Below are 18,651 nucleotides of genomic sequence, written 5' to 3'. Positions count from 1 at the left end.
CCACAGCGCAGCAATTATGATGGTGCGTTATTACGCTCATCAGCTTGTGTTTCTCAGTTTCTGTGTCCTGTCTGGGTACCTCGGTCATGCCCCTCACTGTACCATCCCCCCGCTAACCCAGGCTGGGAGGGAGTGCCCCTCGCCACCCGGGATGTGGCGCCTTGGCCCCATGCCCGCCTCACATAGGTTCTGGATTTTGTTCTTCAAACTGTGTACACAGCACCGAGCTACATGCGTTTCCACCAGCAGCAGCTTTCTGCCAAGAGGACAAAGTTAAATAAGGAAAGTGCCAGCAAGAGCCTGTTGCTTAATTAGCCGTATTGTCAGCAGCGCTTGGCTAACGAGGGCTGCGCACGGTGCTGCGCAGTCCACAAACCCACGGCACACACCCAGGAGGACACCCGGGCTCCTCGTGGGCGGCAGCTCCTCTTGCCATATGCCAGCTTCAGGGATGATGGGCGAGGTTTTGGGATGAGAAAAGCAAGAACAAAAGGAAGGAAAGCTTTTTTTCCTACTTGCCTTGAGAGGGGGAAAGATGTTTTTCACCACTTTTCCATCAGAGGCATGAGGAAGGATTCAGCAGGACCCCAAGGCTTTCCCTACTGCAAACACACTCAGATGAACCAAAGAATGCGATTCCTGTCCAGGCAGCGTCTCCTCGGCCTTATCAGGACCACATTAGAGCTGGCTGTGCTCCAGATCCTTGCAAAAACTGCAGGAGGAGGGGACAGGGTTGAAAGCATACGTGACCTCGGAGATGTTTTGCCACCGGATTCCCATACAATAAGGTCTAAGTCTCTGTCTGCCTCTGGGAGCCTGGGCTGCCGTCGAGCCCTTGGCTAAGCACCTTCCCTAAAGCCTGGGCAGGGCCAGGATGTGAGCTGCCCGAAAACCAGTGCCCAGCATTATCCCTGGATATTTTCCCATGGGAAGGAGGGCTGTTGCAGTGATGAAGAAACTTCCTTCACCTGCCTGACACATCCAGTTCGGGTCATTAAGAAGGCATTTCTCAATCAGGAGCTGAGGGAGTTAAGGAGCCCCAGCTGTGTTTTATGAGAACCCGGCTGTTTGCAGGGTGTTTCCCAATTGCTTAATTTTCTCCTCAGCCTGAGAATAAGCCCTCCCTCCACACCACTTTGGTGGGACATGCTGTGTTACCTACAGCTGCCAGCTACCTCACTGGTGGGGTGTCCTACAGGGCTCCTCAGCTTTTGGCTGGAACTGGTAGGACCTGGGAAATGCAAACAGCCCACACTGAAATGCATCACAGCAAAACACCCGTCTGATGGAAGTTGGCCAGGTTTTGGAGACTGTGAGATGTCACACAGGTGAGGGAGCCTGGGGTCTTGGCCCCATCGCGGTCCAGGTGTCACCATCTCCAGTGATCCAGAGCTCTGAAGCTGGCACCTGGATGTCCTAAGAGAAAACTGTTCTCCTGCAGAAAATTGCACAGATGTTTTTCTCTGGCTGGGAATGGCATTTATTCCCTCAATGCAGCCTTTACTGTCAAAGGAGGATCTTAATCTCATAGTCTGCACCTTAGAGACAATTTAAGCCTAAGTGAATCCTGTAGTCACAAGGCCTGGGGGAGGGTGTAGGTGTCCTGGTGCAAACCAAAGCGCCACGCTCCCTGACGCGTGGCTACAAACCTTCAGAAAGGCTGGGACTGGTTAACTTTAAGTGGAGAACCACAATGAAAGTGCTTCCCTCTACTGAATGAAAGCTCTTTTTTTTTTTTTTTTTTTTTAGCTGTATATGACCATCACAAATTCACCCATCATGCATTTATGCCCTCTCCCTAATGTAAATACTTATAAATACCGGCATTATGCTGACGAGCATTTCTCAAGGAGGATTTCCCCAGCCTGGAAGTTTACAAACAGGCTCGGCAGAGTGTGTAACCTGTCTTGCCTCTGTGGCGCGGCGGCCTTGGCAGAGCACCCTCCCTATCTGCCTGCCTGAGATGTGGCACCTGCCGCCACAATTTTTCAGAGGGCGGAGGAAAAAAAACCCAGAGCTGCGAGACCTCAACCTGCTCTTTGGGTGCCGGGGCCACCTCGCTCCCGTAGCAGCCAGGCTGTTAAAGACAGGCAGGCTTTCCCTGGCAGCGTTTTATGGGCGAAGCACCCTGCCTGGCTGCTGGAAGGTGCGCAGCCTCCCTCCCTCCCTCCCTCCGGCACCTGCGGCCGAAGGCGTGACTTGGCAGGTGAGGCTGCCCGTCCCTGCCCTAACCACAGCCCCGTGCTTGGGGGAACCGGAGCCAGCGCCGCCGGTGGCACCCAGCTGGTGGCCCCCGCAGCGCTTCCCACCCTGCGAAGATGGGAGAAGGAGGTTTCGCCAGACTCTTCCAGAAAAGGTCGTTTTTCCGCTTTGTGCAGAAATACCAGCCCCTTGGAAGCGGCGAGCCGGAAGAGGAGGTGAGGATCGCCTGCGCCTCTCGCCGGGACCTGCTGAAAGAGTTTGTGTAACTGGGGTTAATTTTGTCTGCTTTGTCCCACCGGTAACTTGATATTATCGCTGCCCCTGTGCTCCCCTCTCTGCGGAGTGGTTCCCTGTGCGAGGAGGGATGAGACTGGCGGTGTTTGCCAGGCAGTGGGGTGAGATGGGGGTACCTGTTTCTCTGCAATACTCCCAGGACGTATAGCTCAGGCCAGAGTCCCGGCCAGGAGCATCGCTCTCCACGCCGAGGAGCTCCAAAATTAAGGAAAGCAACTGCCGTGCTTTCCCTGGGCACCCTGCAAGGCTCTCTGGAGTGCTTGCACAAAGTCTCAGCGGAAGGGTAAATGAAGAGCGAGGCTAACCCTGTCCCCGGGGGTACACCTGCCACCTAACCCTGTCCCCAGGTCAGGGGTACACCTGCCACTGGTGCAGGTCACTGGTGGATGGGCTGTGACCCCTCGGGCTGTCCTCTGTGCTGTTGCTGCAGTCATTACTCTTATTGAATGGCTGAGAGGAACGTTAGCTCAGGCCTGCAGAGTCCGCCTCAAGATAACACTTTCTTTTCTTGAAAAATGCTGGTGGGTGAACATTGATTCCCCCTCCCTGTTTTCACTACCCCTTCTCGGTGCAGATGGACCGAAGAGTGGCCAGGGGTGGTTTAGGTGACACATTTGCTGTTCTCCTTGGTTTTTCACAGCAAAACCTTCAGGTCTGGGATTATTTTATTATCACATTTGCTCAACACAGGGATTTCCATTGCTCAAGCCCCATTTTTTCCTCCCACGTTGGTTGGGGTCCTCCCACGTAAACCCCATTTGTCTAATTCCTTCAGCATGCAGGGTTAGCCCTTAGTCCCATCCCAGCAAGCGCCATCCACACACTTCAAGATATTCGTGTTCTTTTCCCTGTCTGTCTGACAGAGGTATTTTCTCAGATGTCATTTCAGCTAATCCTCTGCTCTCTTCTGAGTCTCGTCTTTCCAGTATGGGGGTTGGTCAGGCTACAGGGAGAAGAAAAAGAGACATTGAACTCTTCCCCTATGCACCACACAGCGCATTGTGCGATGCTGCTCTACACTACTCAAACATAGCTCAAAGTCCCAGGAAAAGAAGATACTGATGAGGTTACAGAAAGTATCTGTAATCTTGCTTTGAGGGAAGCTGAGATTTCTGATTGTACATAGGCAGGAGGACACCAACAATCGGTCTGGCTTGCTCTTTGGTGGTACCATTTCACAGAAACACGGTCATCGTTTATTTCTGTTGCACCAAAATAAATAACGATACATATTTGCTTCCAAACATAAACCCTTCTTGAATTTTAGCTCTAGTTCATGCAGAGTGTGATGCATTTATAACAGGACAGGGAAATGACCAGCATTTTGGCACAGGTGTAGGAAGTAGGCAGCAATGCAGTATGACAGTAGGAACTTGATAAATGAAGAACATCTTCGCAGGCTATGATTTAGGCTGCTAAATGACTCACATTTCCTCTAATGATGGTATTTTGCTTCTTTGCTTGAAAATAGTTGCAGAGCACTTTCTGTCTTGCAGATCTTAAGTAGTTTGGTCGAAGGGTTGTCCTGGGCCTCAAAGGTGTGAGTCCAGGTGATCTGATGGGATTCAAACCAGGATAAATGCACAAATTGTGGATTGTGAAGGAAAAGCCCCAGTGCTGGTGGCTGTGAGGTGATGGCCAGCTCGCGGGCTCTATCTGGAGATGGCAGAACAGTTAACTTTCCCATCAAAGCACAAGCACAGCCTGTGTCTAGGTTCTGCAGTATGTGGTTTCAACTCCTTTTCTACAGTTCAGAACCTGCTCAGAGTCACAGGGAATTTGTGTGGTGCCGATTTAGCTTATGAGAACCATGTGTTTCCTGTAGAAATCTGAAGAACATCCAAAGATTTTTCCTTCTCAGCATCCAAGCATGTGTGCACATGCACAAGCACACGTACCTGTGTGTTTGAAAGTGAGAGAAAAACCTGTGCACTGCACGGGTCACATCGCCTTTTCCCTTTGATCGGGTACCAGTGTCACCCCGTAGCACCCAGGGAACCCAGTGGATACAGTCAAGGGCAGTTTTCCCGAGGGGCTGCAACCCTCCGCTCCCAAGAGTTTTTAACCTGGTGAGATGTCTGGGTTTTGCAGTCCCATCCAGGACAATCTGTCTGTCTTCACGCCATGGGGTGGCCTCCTGGTACCACTGGGAGAAGAGTTCATCATGGAGATCTACTGTGAACCCACCAGGGACCTGCTGTGGTTTAGGGGCTTTTTCTTTTTCTCTTGTTAGTTTTAGAAGGAGCTAGTGCCTAGGAACATCTGGATAGTAGATTTTATGGCATTAAGCTCTTCCTCAGAGTTTCTTTGGAGCTGCTAGGGGCTTTTCCTTTGCAATTGTTCCATTTCTCCTCACCAAACCCCTTCTGATCCTTTCCCCCACAACAGCTGATCCATTTGAGATTCAGTAGCCATGAGATGGAGCGCAGATATTTCCCAGCCCTGTCCTACATTCATGGTTAAATTATTATTGCAGTTTGGGTTGAGGCTTTTTTGCCTTTTCCGGTTTCACACCAATGAACATTTATGTCCCAGAGACTTTCACAGGCTCCAAATCCTCCTGGATATGCAGAGCATCCTTACCAGAAAAGGTATATTACCATGCAGATACCTTTTTTTTTTTTTTTTTTTTAATACGCCCTCAAAATCAACTAAATAGTGCAGCTTTCCTTCCAGGTGAAAAAAAGAAGACCATGGGATTGCCTCTGCGCAGCAGCGATGCAGATTTCACACACAGGTGTTTTCAGCCCCTTGGAGGTATCAAGCCCAATTTCTTACACCTGAAAACTGTCCAACAGGCAAGGAGTTAACTGCTTCCCTCCATGCCCACAGGTGCTTGGGCTGAGGGCTGCATCCCTCCCTCCCAGGAGACCTTATATAGGAAGTTGCCTCCAACTCTTGGATTTTGGGGTTGGTTTTCTTGGCCTGAGTGGGGCTGGCTTGGGTGGGTGAGGAGGTTCCCCAACAGGGATCTGTGGAACTGCAGTGACTGGGTTTTCCTGCAGTGGTGGCAGTGCCATCTTTTCAGCTTAAGGGGCTTTGCTGTAGATTAAAGGAAGCTGGAAGATATTTTTGTTCTTATTATTTAAATAAGACAAGGGGGGGGGGGGGGGGAGCCAGGTTTGAACAGGAGCAAGAGAGTGGTGGGGGTGAGGGGAGTGGGATGTGCAGCTGGGGGTAATGAACCCAAGGTTTGGGCACTGCACATCCAGCCCAAGTCAGCCCTCCAATGCCCCTGGGGGCAATCTAAAATCCAGGGAATAGTTTTAAAGTCACTTTCCTGGAAAACCATTGGCTTTTTGAACAATTGAAGCATCTATGTTGAGACTTACATCTGCAAGCAGGGAGACCAGAGGCTTTATTTCATTTAAAAATGCTGTATTTCTGTGATAGGTGTGTGACGGAGGGATGAGAAATGGTGCAAGAGGAGTTGAAACCATGGTGGTGGGTGGGAAGCAGCTGGGGGCTGGGATAAGGCAGCCCCCTGCTTGCAGGGCCGGGCTTTGCTCCAGGTCGGTTTCTGCGTTCTGCCGGCACCCTTGTCCTTTGCCTGCCATGCACACACCAAAAAAAACCACAATGCAAAGGGCTTTTAAGGGAATGATTTAATTATTTATTTATTTTTAGTAAGGATAAAGAATATACAAGAAAAGGATTTCTGTTTAATGTTTTCAGGGGCTTCTTTTTAGACTCAATAACTCAGCCCACTTTTGACCAGCTTCCAGTACATTAGCTGGTCCAAAGTAATCTAAGATGTGGGGGGAAAAGGATATGCAAAACCTCAGTAAAGGCAGAGATGGGGGGGGGGAAACGCCGAGAACTGATCTTTTGGGCCGTTTGCCAGAGTATACAAAAAGGACTATGTGCTCTTCAGAAAGCCCCACGCTTCCTTCCCTCGGTCCCGCATGGGCTGCTCTGCGGACAATTGATGGATTGTTTCGGTGCCCGGGATGGTGGGATGCGGAGGCAGCGGTGCAGGTACCAGCAGCGCCGGGCATGCCCTGAGGTGGGCTGGGGCTGGGTGCTGCGCGGCTCCCAGCCACCACCAGCTGCTCTTTACAGCCTACAGCACCTCCTGATCTTGCAAAGCAATAGATGAACGAATAATTATTCTTTTTTTTTACTTCTTTCTGCCCTCTGTAGAGAGTTGTGGACTCTTGAGCTTGTCTAAAGGATAGAGGTTAAAAATGTAAATGGATAATGTTGACAGGCCACATCTGGTTTACCATGTAAATAGAAAAGAAAGTAATGCACAAGGAGAGGTTAGTTTATGAAGCAATTTGCTCGGGATACTGCCCAGTGCCTAACAGATGTGAGGTGGGATGTGTTTAGGGGCAAAGGGGCTCTGCACCAGCAGCACTTTGTGGGGATGGAGGGAGATGGGGCTCGCTGCTTCATTTCCAACTTGTGCATGGCTGGAGCTGTTCAGCTGGGAGGAAAAGCTCTGCCACGTTCGTCCGATCGCTTACGGGTGTAAGCTAATCAATGCAAGCTAACTCATCCCAGTAAAGCTGTTCATTTCACAACAGCCGCCGGCCACGAGGAGCACGGAGCTGCCAGCATTCCTATTGATCCCCGGGCAGTGCTGGCTGTGCGCAGCTCAGGTGCATCCATACGCTTTTGTCATTCATTTCCTCCACACCTTTTTGAAGGTAAATATTGGTGATGGAGCTGGGCCCTGGCTTCCCTGCCGGCCCCGGGGGACTGTAGGCATCTTACCCTCATGCCCTGGTCTCTCCCTGCCCTCCAGCTCCTTTAATTAAAACTTAAACTCCTTTGAGGCAAAGCTGTACCTTGATAGCTGCACGTGTCACCAGCAGCACAGAGGAGTCTCTACAAACCGTATTAATCAAAGCAGCGTGGCAATGAAGGCAAGGTGTGTGTCTGTACGTGACAGCCCTGGGTTTTCTTCCCAGCAAGTCCTTCCATCTCCTTAGATCCATGGGTGGCTTTCAGTCTTGCAGCATCTGGGTGTCAACAGAGTTACAGAGAACTGATGAATTTGCACAAGTGGGACACAGAAGTAGGAGTAAATCATCGGTTTTAAACATAGAAGGATGGGGTTTGTCCCTTCTAGGGAATGTCTGTTAAGGAAAAGTTGAAGTAAGGGTAATGTCTGGTGCTAGCATGCTTCAAAATAGTGGAGAAATGCTGTAGCTTCTTTGGGCAAAAGGTGGTCACAAGCATGAGGGAGACATGGAAGCAAGAAAATCCTTGGAAATCTTGGGCAAATTGCTGGGGCTTTGGAAAGGCAGGTTGCTGTGGGGCAAAAAGGGTTCTAAGCGAGCCCTGCACAGACCAGGGGATCGCAGCAAACTCCTGCGTTTCTGCCGGGAGCAGCTCGGTGCCAGTATCGCCTGTGTTTGCAGCTGTGCTGTGGGTCAGTGAGCAGCAGTAAAAAGGGGCTGCAACATATGGAAGTGGCAAAAGCCTTTTTAAAGAGCAGGGCTTAGAGATGCTCCTATCTCATCTGCTACGAGCTCTCCAGAAACCACAAGACAGAAACCAATTCTGTGTACCAGCAGGAGCCAACAACCAAAGAGACTTTCTGCGCTTATCTCGGCCTTTAGATTGCAAAACATGGGATGTTCCTAGAAACCTCCTGAATATTCATATAAGGGCTGATTCTCCACATACCGCTTCAGACACCTCTGAAGTCCTCCAAACCCTCGCTCGGTGCTGATGAGCCAGACCTGAATGTTTCTCCCAACAGACACTCCAGGGTGCTGGGAGCGGGTGCCCGTTCCTTCCACCCTGCCAGGCAAGAGCTGGCCGTGGGACGGAGCTGTGCCTGGGGCTGAGCATCATGCTCCCTCGGGATCCCTCTCTTAATCAACATGCACGCTTGTGCTTTATGAATGAAGGAAAATGCAAATGGATTCTTCTGTTTCTTCTGTCCCTCAGTCAGGGTGAGATTTCTCCCTCACCGTACTTACCCTGCACAGCTGCCATCAGGTGTCTGGCTGAGATTTTGGGGCATGCTGCCGCTTTGGAAAGAGGATTTTGGAAAAGGAGATGGGAATCTGAAAAGGAAGAGAGGTGGGGGTGCTGAGGCCCTGGGTGCTGGCAGCTCAGCACAGCCCTTGGGCTGCTTGGGGGGGACAGGAAGGGTTTGTCCTGCTCGGAGGTGTTTGCAGAGCTGGAGGTGGAGGGAAGCAGCCATGGAGACAGGAGAGGAGACTGTTACTTTCTCCCACTGGCTCAGAGATTTTTCTAGCTCATGGTTTCTGTTCATTTGTTATGTCTTTCACAAGGGAGAAGGGTTTTTTCATTGCTCTGAACGTGCAGTGGGCTGTGAGACACTGGCATGGAAAAATGCTCGTCTCGGGCAGGATACCTGCAAACAGCAGAGCCCGGCACGCTTTTCTGACCGTGGCAGTGGCATGTGCTTCTCTTTTTGGTAACCCAGACCCTAATAGCCTTTCTTCCAGTATAAAAATACTCACCTGGCTTTGAGGCTGTAATAGAGATTAATTAGTGAACAGTGTAAAGCACTGTGATTTAGGACGTGTTTTAGCTAACTGCGAAGTCACACAGCTGGCAAGGGGAGGGAAGGGAAGGGGAGGAAGGGAAGAAGCAGAGATGCTGAAATGCCTTTATTAACTGTTCTCTCACCTAACAACCGCTTTATCTCATTTACTCAGACCCATGCGGAGCGTGAGCTGAAAATAATTGAGCAGGAGAAGGAGGTGACAGTTCTGCCCCCAAAAGATGCGTGTAAATGCCATAAAGAAGACTTGGCAAAAGCTTTAAACGTAAGGGTTTGTACAGGTCTTTGTGAACTAGCAACACAGTTTGTGTAATCTGATTGTGGGAAGAGGCTGAGCAGCAAAACTGGTCTCTGGTTTCACATGCAAACTCCTGGAGTGCCCAGTTCCTCTGCCTTTATGTGGGATGAATCCTCGTGCTGGCAGCGTTCAGGGCTCAGCATCGGGCATTTGTGCTCCACTTTGTCCTGGGGAAGGATTTCACTGAAGTGAGTGGCTCTGTGAGCTGTGGGTGAAAGAATCCAATTGTCCAGCCTGGAAAATGGAGTGCTCTCGGTGCTCTGCCCCGGGTGCAGGCTGCACAGCTCATCCACTTCAATTAGCAGCAGCTCCTCAGAAAATGTTGTGCAAATGCATGCAGCACTCTTCCCCTGCTTTTCCCTAGCAAATTTCTTTTCGGAGGCAAAACTCATCACATTTATTTTCCTAGATGACTTCTCAAAGACTTTCTCACAGCTGGAATTGTTAGATATAAATTCACCTCACCATCCCTACCCCCAAGCAAGCAGCGGAGCTTCTGCTGGTGCTGAGCCCCGTCTGCCCAGGCGGAGCAGGGGGAGCAGCCCTGGCCAGGGATGTTGGCTGTGGCTGCTCTGCCCTGGCCCCACTCGAGCTTCCCTGCAGCCACACATGGATGTAGCCAGAGGGATGGAGGGACACTGGGGCTTGGGAAGGAACCGCCAGTTACTTGGTCTGCACTGGAGTTTGCCCTTGGGAAAAGAAACAATCTGGTTTTATAACTCACACTGAACCCCATGTATGAAAAATAGCTGGAAATTCAGAAAGGCTGAGTCCCTGTGACCAGGGAAAGCTATAGTGCTTAGCAATATGTTGATGTATGACCTTGCTATTTTTTAAAATCTGGGCAAAATAGATCTTATTCTTTCTTTATTTGTTCCCTTTGAATTTTTTCAGCTTTTTTTTTTTTTTAATATTTTCTTTAAATGTCCAGTGCAACCACAAATCAGTTCTCTCCTTTACTGTTTTAAATTCCTGATTTGTGATCTATTATATAGTTTCTCACTTGTGGCATTATGATATTTTTTTCATTAACTTGTGCTTACTTTACAGGTTTCTGTGATTGTTGATGGTAAAGATTTATAGTTTAACAAAAATAAACACCTAAACAGAAAAACAATGGATAGATTTATTTTATGTGGGGGACTGAACCATGAACATCTTGTCCAGTCTACTTACAGGTTTTTAACATAACTTTGCCTTAAGAAGTTTTCTGTAATTATTCCTCAATATGTAATGTTTGATTTGTTTGTTTTAAAATTCCATCTAGGTTGAATTACAAACTGGACTCTCTGAGTTTTCCGTGCTGCAGCGCAGGTTAAAACATGGCTGGAATGAATTTTCAGTAGAGAATACAGAGCCGATATGGAAGAAATATCTAGACCAGGTAAGGATTTTCTGCACAAATTCTCATTTCCTTGTGAAAATCCCTAGCTGGGTTGGCCTGAGTGTGTCTACGTTGGAATATTCAGGGTTTCTGCTGCAGATTCAGCCTTGGAATAGGCTGTGCTCCAGATATAGAAACTGTCTGTTCCCCTGGGAAAGCCGCTGTGAGCTTCAGATGCGGGGTCATTCAGCGCGGAGATAACATCTTAAAATAAAAATAACCCTTTTTATCTCCATGCAGCCCACAAATCATAAGCTTTAGATCGGTGGCCTGATTTCTGGAGCATATTTATTCCTTTTAAGGCAAGCGGCAAAATTATGAAAAGTTTGAGGAATACCAGTAGTAGCTGAAAGCCACTCTGATTCCAGTTACCCCATGGAAGGAAAACCCTAAACCTTCAGCCAAAGCAGGGGCAGCTGTAGGGCTCAGGTGAGTGTCAGTGTCTCTGGTAGCAGTGTCAGTAACTCCCGCATTCATACATGCTGCTATACCCTGTGAACATCCATGATTTCAAACCAGCTGCCCCAAAAAGCTAGGCAGAAGGTGGGATTTGCTATCTTGGTTTTCCCCCAGCTGAGTTTACCTTCAGCTTTGCTTTAATTAACTGTTCATCATCAGTATTTAATGCATCTTTCACCTCCCTTTTAGGCTTTTAGCCAAACCAGAAGGGTCTGTCTTTATTTATCTATTTATTTTTAACCAGCAATTTGACTGATTTTCTTCTTGCTTACCTGGATCATGAAGATTTTAGTTGCTATGAAAGACTATCTTTATTTCATGGATTATCCCTTTTTTCCTATGTGATCAATGTCATTTAAGCACTTTGTAATCATTACTACATCTCTTCATTCTTTTATTCTTGATATCAAGTGAGGTGGTGCCTTTTTCTGCTCATCCTTAACAAGCTGTTTCTCCTCTGGGGACACCAAGCGAATTCCTTAGTGCATCTCTCGTCCTTCTGCAGGCAGCTGGTCTCTGGAAGAGCTGCTTGCAGTCCCCACACCATTCACGCCTCTGCACTTGAGCATCACCCCTCAGCAGACACTTGATGTGGCTTCTTCCAGCTGCGATTTTTGTAAAGCAACCCTTCAGCTTAGTCTTTCTAAAGAGAAATGAAGGGACTTTCACCTTTGGCTTCAGCAAGGAATACACTTGAACCTTGGCTTTCCTACTGTGCATTGCCACACATCTCTTACCCAAAGCAGGCAGTCTTATCTCTGCCTGACTTAATTCCCTTACAGCAATTCCCATGTTAGCTAAACGGCACTGTAACATTCTCAGGTAGGAGAAAGTTCTTTACAATCTGTGTTTGAAAGTGAAAAAAGTGAGGATCTGACTCCCACAGCCCTGGGTCCAGTGCAGAGTTTAACAGATTAATTAAAAGAAAAAAAGAAAGTGAAAAAAGTGAGGATCTGACTCCCACAGCCCTGGGTCCAGTGCAGAGTTTAGAGGATTAATTAAAGAAAAGAAAAAAAGAAAGAGGATTTCTGGTTTCAAATTCTAAAAAGACAATACAGTTTTTGTTTGTACCTATTGTGCCTCCAAGGAGCTTTTTGAGTCAGCCATGCACTGTGTGTCTGCAAGGGTGAGCCTTGCCTGTGCAAGCAGAGGAAAAGAGAAGAAAATTGTGTCTTTTGGTGTGAGCCTTATCCTGCTGGTCCCTGGTGCTGTCCATCTCCTCTGCCGGGGGCAGGATCCAGCACCAGCCCAGCCACAGGTGCTGTACCATCTCTGTCCGGGCAGAGTGATGCTGCTGTCATGAGCAAGGAGGGTCCCTGCAGCAACACCACGTCTCATCCTTTCCGATGAGATCTGAGGCCAGCTCGGCTTCAGCCACTCCACGTTTAATTTTACATTGTGGTCTGTTTTAATTTTTCAGTTTAAAAATCCCCTCATTCTCTTGTTGCTGGCTTCTGCTCTGGTAAGCGTCATCACAAAAGAATACGAGGACGCTGCGAGCATCACCATGGTAGGTGGTACCTCTCCCTCAGCCCGACCCTTGGCTCCCTGGAGCTGGTGTGCCCACCCAGCAATGCCTCTTTGTTCGCAGGCGGTGCTCATCGTGGTCACCGTGGCCTTCATCCAGGTACGTTAGGCAGAGCTCGGCTCCGCAGCCAGGGCTGTCATGAGCAAGCCCTCTCGTGTAACTTGGCTTTCTTCTCCTTTCTCATTTAAAAGGAATATCGCTCGGAAAAATCTCTGGAAGAACTTAACAAGCTGGTGCCTCCCGAGTGCAACTGGTGAGGCATGCCTGCTTTGGGGGGGTCTAGCAGGGTTTGGGTTATGAGGGCAGAACAGACCGGTGGAGAAAATTACTTCAGGCTGTGGTGCACGTAATGAGAACCTGATGTCTGGAGGGGTGGCACCACATGTGGATGCAGCTGTAAGTCATAGTGAAAGGGGATGAAGTAACTGATTTTTAAAGTAGGCACCTAGTGGAATTGGGTAAATGCTGAGAGGCAGGAGGGTCCCAGAAATGTCCTGCTCCACACCCTGCAGAGGATCCCTGCAGCCTCTGGCATGTTGCTGACTCCCCCTTGCAGGAAAAACCTCACCTGTGTCTTTTTTTTTGGCTTTCGGGTTAGTTTTGTCCCCACGAGATTGGCACAAAACTGCTCATGACCGGCGGTGCAGGGGAGCTGGGTCCCTCGTCCATGCCTGCCCATTGACGTACGTACGTGGCAGGCAGGGGCGCAGCAGGCGATCCGGTGCACGGTGATGCCATTGCCTGTGGAGCAGCCGGAGGCCGTCTCGGATCCCGCTTCCCTGACTGCTCTGGTCTGTGGTAGCAGTGCTTTAGGTGACAGGAAACACGTTTCCTATTTATGTTTTTGCAAATCAGTTTTGTCACGGCCAACACAAACAAGCCGTGAGGCTCAGAGAAACCTTGTGCCGCAGAATTGTGGGCTTCTCTCCTGGTCCAAAGTTCACCCGGGCTCAGATCTTACAAATGCCGCTGTTCTTTATTTATTTATTATATGCACCATAAGCATCTAACCAGCTGAAAGGCTGAAAGGCTGTACTTTTAATACAATAGCAATATGCCAGTGGTAATTCTAGCTTTAAAAAGCTTCTTTTTAGGTTAAAGAATCTGCATGTCATTATTTACAGCGTGAGCCACGGGATAACGTACCTTCTTGTCACTCTTATCTACTAAGTCGCTTATTGCTAAAATATTAAGTCTTCCATAACCTGCCCATCTGTTTAGAAATTAGAACTGAGCCAAAATGAACATATTCATCTCTCATCGTTATTAAGATTTTATATTCTTATTTACATTGGAAGCCTTTTGGGGTAAGGCTTTTGCTTTCTCGCCAGTCACATTCCCAAGCCTGCAGGAGGAATAAAACCCTCACGACCTGGTTTCCTTTCTTCTTTTCCATTTGTCTCCTGTAGCCTAAGGGAAGGAAAACTGCAGCATCTTCTAGCACGAGAGCTTGTGCCTGGAGATATCATATACCTGTCTGTTGGTGACAGGGTTCCTGCAGACCTCAGGCTGATAGAGGTAAATACCACTATATGTACAAGAGCCTGTTTTGGAAATTTCTTGCCTTAGCAGTGCCAGAAATGTGTCTTTTTAATTAGGTTACAGACCTGCTGGTGGATGAATCCAGTTTTACTGGAGAAGCTGAGCCTTGCAACAAGACTGACAGTGTATTACTGGAAGCTGGAGACATAACTACTCTGAGCAATGTTGTTTTCATGGGGACCCTGGTGCGGTACGGGAAGGGAAAAGTGAGTCCTGTCATCTTTGATCTTTTCCTTGACATTAGTTACAGAATCTCTAGATTTCTTCATCTCCATCTCTTTCCCTTTTTTTCAGGGTGTAGTTATTGGGACTGGTGAAAATTCACAGTTTGGAGAGGTGTTCAAAATGATGCAAGCTGAAGAGGTAAAGAGCTGTATGTCTGTGGAAATTATGGATCTCCTGGAGGAAAGTTTGTGAGCAGAAGCAGTCCCAGGAGTTAATGCACTGGGTTCCTTTCTGTTTCTGCTGCAAAATGCCTGTGTGACTGAAGGCCACCAAAGGGCTGTATCCAAAAAAGAAACTTATAAGCAAGATTTAGGCTTCTAAATCCAGACTTGTGATATTTAACTTGTATCTAACCTTGTAGTCACCTAAACCTCATGGTTTCTTTTTTTTACTTCATACATGCTCACACTTTCCACTAGTATATAACCTTTTTACTTCTACATGTGCCAAAATCTCATGGGTCAGATCTCTGATCTGACACAGATGAGGGTCTTGAAGCTAGTTAACCCTTGATCTATTAACACAAGAAATCACAGGAAAGCAGAAGCCACCATGCAAGATGCTGTGATGCACCTGCAGTGCTGGTGCAGGTCTGTGATGCTCTGCAGTGCCTGAACGTGCTGCTGCAGAACAGGGGCTGGGGGCTGGTACCCTCCTTGGCCTGAAACTCAGACCTCCCAAACCCTGCACCTCCCAGGGTCCATCCTACGTGTCATCTTGGGGTTGCCCTGAGCTGGCTCGGTGGAGGAGAAGGGGCTGCTCAGGCCTGCCCGGTCACGGTCAGACTGTGGCCCTGGCCTGGAGAGCAGGACACAGGTCACGGGGATGGAGAGCCAGACCTTTTATCCCTGTCCCACAGGCTTTGCACACATATTATCCCGTTCTGGACTCCATCACTAAGGTCCTTTCCAAATTTAGCCCTTAGTCTGTCTCTGTCTTGGCTCCCTAGCCGTAAACAAACATAATTTGTCTCTTTTCCCACTTTTTTGCCTGTCTGGAGTGCATTGGGGCAAAGACTCCCTGCGGGACAGCCCCTGCCCAGCAGGCCCTGTTGGGGAGGGAGGGGGATGGGCAGGCACTAGGGTGCATCAGGCAGCTGCAGGAACCACAGTAACGATAACCAGGACTGTGTGGGTCCGTTGCTCTAGGCTGACCATCATCTTCTCATCTCATGTAACATGCAAAGAAAACCAGGTATTCTTTAACATTTCCAGACTCCCAAAACACCTCTCCAGAAAAGCATGGACAGACTGGGGAAGCAACTCACTCTCTTCTCCTTTGGCATAATCGGTGAGTCGGACGCAATGCTCATCCTTGCATGGTCAGCTGCGATCAGTGCTCCAGGGCCACCTTCTCCAAAAGTACTTGTTGATGTGGGTTACCCGGACTTTGGGGGTTCAAGCAGAGACACCTCTGAAGGAGAGATCTGGGGGCCTCATTTCATGCTCAGTTCTCCAAAAACAGCTAAAGCGGGTTAGAGATTTATTAATTTCCTGAAGTTTTTAATCAGATGGTTTTCTCCCACCAGGTTTAATAATGTTCATTGGCTGGTTACAAGGGAAGCACCTCCTCAGCATGTTCACAATTGGAGTTAGGTGAGGACTGGAGAGCACCTTTATCTTTGATTTCTAACAAAATGCATCCCAGGGAATTCCCTGTTCAAAACAATGGGCATTTCACAAAAGAGAACTTGAGTAAGACCCTCCATAAATACATCTTGATCTTGCACTGGTGAAATTCTGAGCTTTACAACAGAGTTTAGGAGAAAAAAAAACAACCAAGTTTGAGGGTTTATTTAATTTTGGAAATCAGTATTTTGAAAATCTTCACTGGCATTTCCACCTCATCCTGCTGTGAGTGTCCTTTCCTACCTGTACTATGAATTTACTGGGAGTGTAGCAATGGCAAATACTACTCTTTGCTGTTCTTTCTGGATTTATGTCTAAAGACAGGAATGCATAACGCGGCATAAAAAGCGTGCACAAGCTCTTGATCAAACATCATAAACCATGTGTTTTAGTAGAACCCATAAACCCCCTTGTTTGGTGTTGTCATGGCTTTAAAAGCAAGCCTTTGAAAAAAAAAATATACTATGGAAATAAAAACAAGATCCCAGATGAGGAGACAACAGAGAAGCCACAGTGGCTCGCTGCCCACCCTGCTGTCTCCTGGGGGGATGTGGGGGCAGAGAAGAGTGGTTAAGCCTGAGTTTTGGAGAGCAGCGCATGGTTTCATAAGTCTTCCTTGATTACTTTTTGCACATACCTGGAAGTGTTCAGAGGAATAACTAAGGGACAGATAGAGACTGTATCTGGATGTTTCTAGCATGTCAGGTGTTGCAAGTTTTGCTGTTGCCCCAGTTCAGTGTGTGCAGCATGGGGATGTCTGGGGAGCTGGTTCTGTCCCACCATAGCTTGTACCCACGTGTGAGAGAGGAGATGAGGGGCTGAGTGTGGCCAGGAGCCAGTAGCTAACGTGTCAGTCATGATGCCAAGGAATATTCAACTTCCATCCTCAGAAAGTTAAATAAACGAAATTAAATCCAACCCCTAAATCCCTGCTTCACCAGAAATTAATGCTCTTTGGCAACGTAAAGAAGGAAAGTAATTGCTCTGTCAAAATCATCCAGCAGAAGGATGAAGGGTTGGATGAATATCCTGCTTTTGTATTTACAGTGCGCCAGCAGTCCCAGTGGTTAGCACTGCGCGCTTCTATTCAGACGTACACGTATAAGGAAGAAAACTCACCCCAGGGAAATGTCCCTGTGGCACGTTATGGTTGGTACTTGTAGTTTGACCTCTGTGTTGAAGCTGTTGTGTCTCTGCTGTCCCCAGCCTGGCAGTGGCCGCCATCCCAGAGGGCCTTCCCATCGTGGTCACCGTTACGCTGGTGCTGGGTGTTCTCCGGATGGCCAAGAAAAGGGTGATTGTGAAGAAGCTGCCCATAGTAGAAACCTTAGGTAAGGCTGCCAAGGGGCCACACAGTTTGGTCATTTGCCAGGCTTCAAAATCTGAATGGAATAGCGACGGGCTGGCCAAGGGAGCCCTGGTCTGATTTTTATTTTTTTTTTTAATAATATTGAATATGTTTATTGGGGCAGAGCATGATGATCTTTCGACCTTTCGACCCCAACCATTCTATGATTCCACCCTGTGCTTCTCATCCTTATCCCTTCTTTTAGCAATAGTAGGTGCCAGGAATGGTGCAACCCCAGCCCTGGCACCGGCCCACGGGGAGCAGAGCCCCCCCACAGACATGCATGCCTTGCCTGGGCTGAGAGGCTTCGTTTCTCCGCATCATCCTGCAGGTCCATCTTGTCCACTTCTTCAGTGCCTGGCTAAAAAACCTTGCAGCCCCTTATGTCGAGCCTGGTGACATAAAAAAACCTCATTTATCCTTCTGCAGCCTGTGTGGCCATCTGCCTGATATTTAAAGGGTCATAGAAAACAGGGACGGAGAGGACCCTGAGAAGGCATCCAGCCCATCCTGACAACTGCAGGGCAGAAAGAACTGTAATGAAGTTATTCCTTCACCTCCCTTTATCTTCAAATTGGCCCTTATTCCCAAGTCACCGAATTCCAGGCTTTGCTGCTCCGACCTTGGTCAGTATGGCAGTTATATGAAGGAGAAGACGTGTTGTGTATTTAGTACCACTCATTTAAAAGTACACTCGGTGCCAAGCCTGGCCCATGCAGTCCCAGATATCTGCTGCACAGCCTGATCCTTCAGCTAAAATCTGTTTTCATTGGAAATGCTGCTATTGTTTGAACTGCCCTTGTTTGTTCTGCAGCTAAGGAATCTTATCACCCTCATTTTATTGTATTTGCCCTGACCCAGGACATCTGAAACAGCCTTATCTCAGGAAGAATTTTGTTCTGGTAGGGCTGTGCCTAAATAGGCGTAGCTGCCAGATGCCCAGGTACCCTGCAGGACAGCCCAGCAGGGCAGAACCTGTGCTCTCCCACACATCAGTTGTGCCACGTCTGTGCAACTGCTGGAAGGGAAAAATATAGTCCTCCTTCTTTATCTGATTCTTTGTCAAAAAAAAAAAAATTGGAGATGATAGCTTTGCTCTGTGCTAATCCTTAACTTAATTATATTTTTTTTAATTACCTTAAAATGCAATTAATTTAACTGCACTCCAATCTGCTTTATTCTCTGCAGGCTTTTACCTGGTGGTCACCATGCTCATGGGGTCTGTGCCTAAGCACAGTGGTCATCTCCACAGC

At 48.2% G+C, this 18,651-nt stretch overlaps 1 protein-coding gene across 2 annotated transcripts in view; it reads left to right on the top strand.

The window, feature by feature from the left end:
- Positions 1–1,981: 1,981 nt before the first annotated feature.
- The window catches only part of ATP2C2 (ATPase secretory pathway Ca2+ transporting 2), a 28,532-nt gene continuing 11,862 nt past the window's right edge, over positions 1,982–18,651 (top strand). For both annotated transcript variants that reach the window (XM_080410690.1, XM_080410691.1), the window contains exons 1-12: positions 1,982–2,417; positions 9,141–9,251; positions 10,552–10,668; positions 12,548–12,637; positions 12,719–12,754; positions 12,847–12,908; positions 14,065–14,173; positions 14,254–14,403; positions 14,492–14,560; positions 15,637–15,712; positions 15,951–16,017; positions 17,257–17,381. In XM_080410690.1, the coding sequence (XP_080266816.1) occupies positions 2,319–2,417; positions 9,141–9,251; positions 10,552–10,668; positions 12,548–12,637; positions 12,719–12,754; positions 12,847–12,908; positions 14,065–14,173; positions 14,254–14,403; positions 14,492–14,560; positions 15,637–15,712; positions 15,951–16,017; positions 17,257–17,381 (1,111 nt within the window). In that variant the 5' untranslated portion in view covers positions 1,982–2,318. The remainder of the gene's footprint in view (positions 2,418–9,140; positions 9,252–10,551; positions 10,669–12,547; positions 12,638–12,718; positions 12,755–12,846; positions 12,909–14,064; positions 14,174–14,253; positions 14,404–14,491; positions 14,561–15,636; positions 15,713–15,950; positions 16,018–17,256; positions 17,382–18,651) is intronic.

Source organism: Falco punctatus (assembly GCF_963210335.1).
Source record: "Falco punctatus genome assembly, chromosome: 14".
Lineage (NCBI taxonomy): Eukaryota > Metazoa > Chordata > Aves > Falconiformes > Falconidae > Falco > Falco punctatus.
The sequence above is the reverse complement of the archived record's forward strand: the minus strand, read 5'-3'. Positions and strand labels throughout refer to the sequence as shown.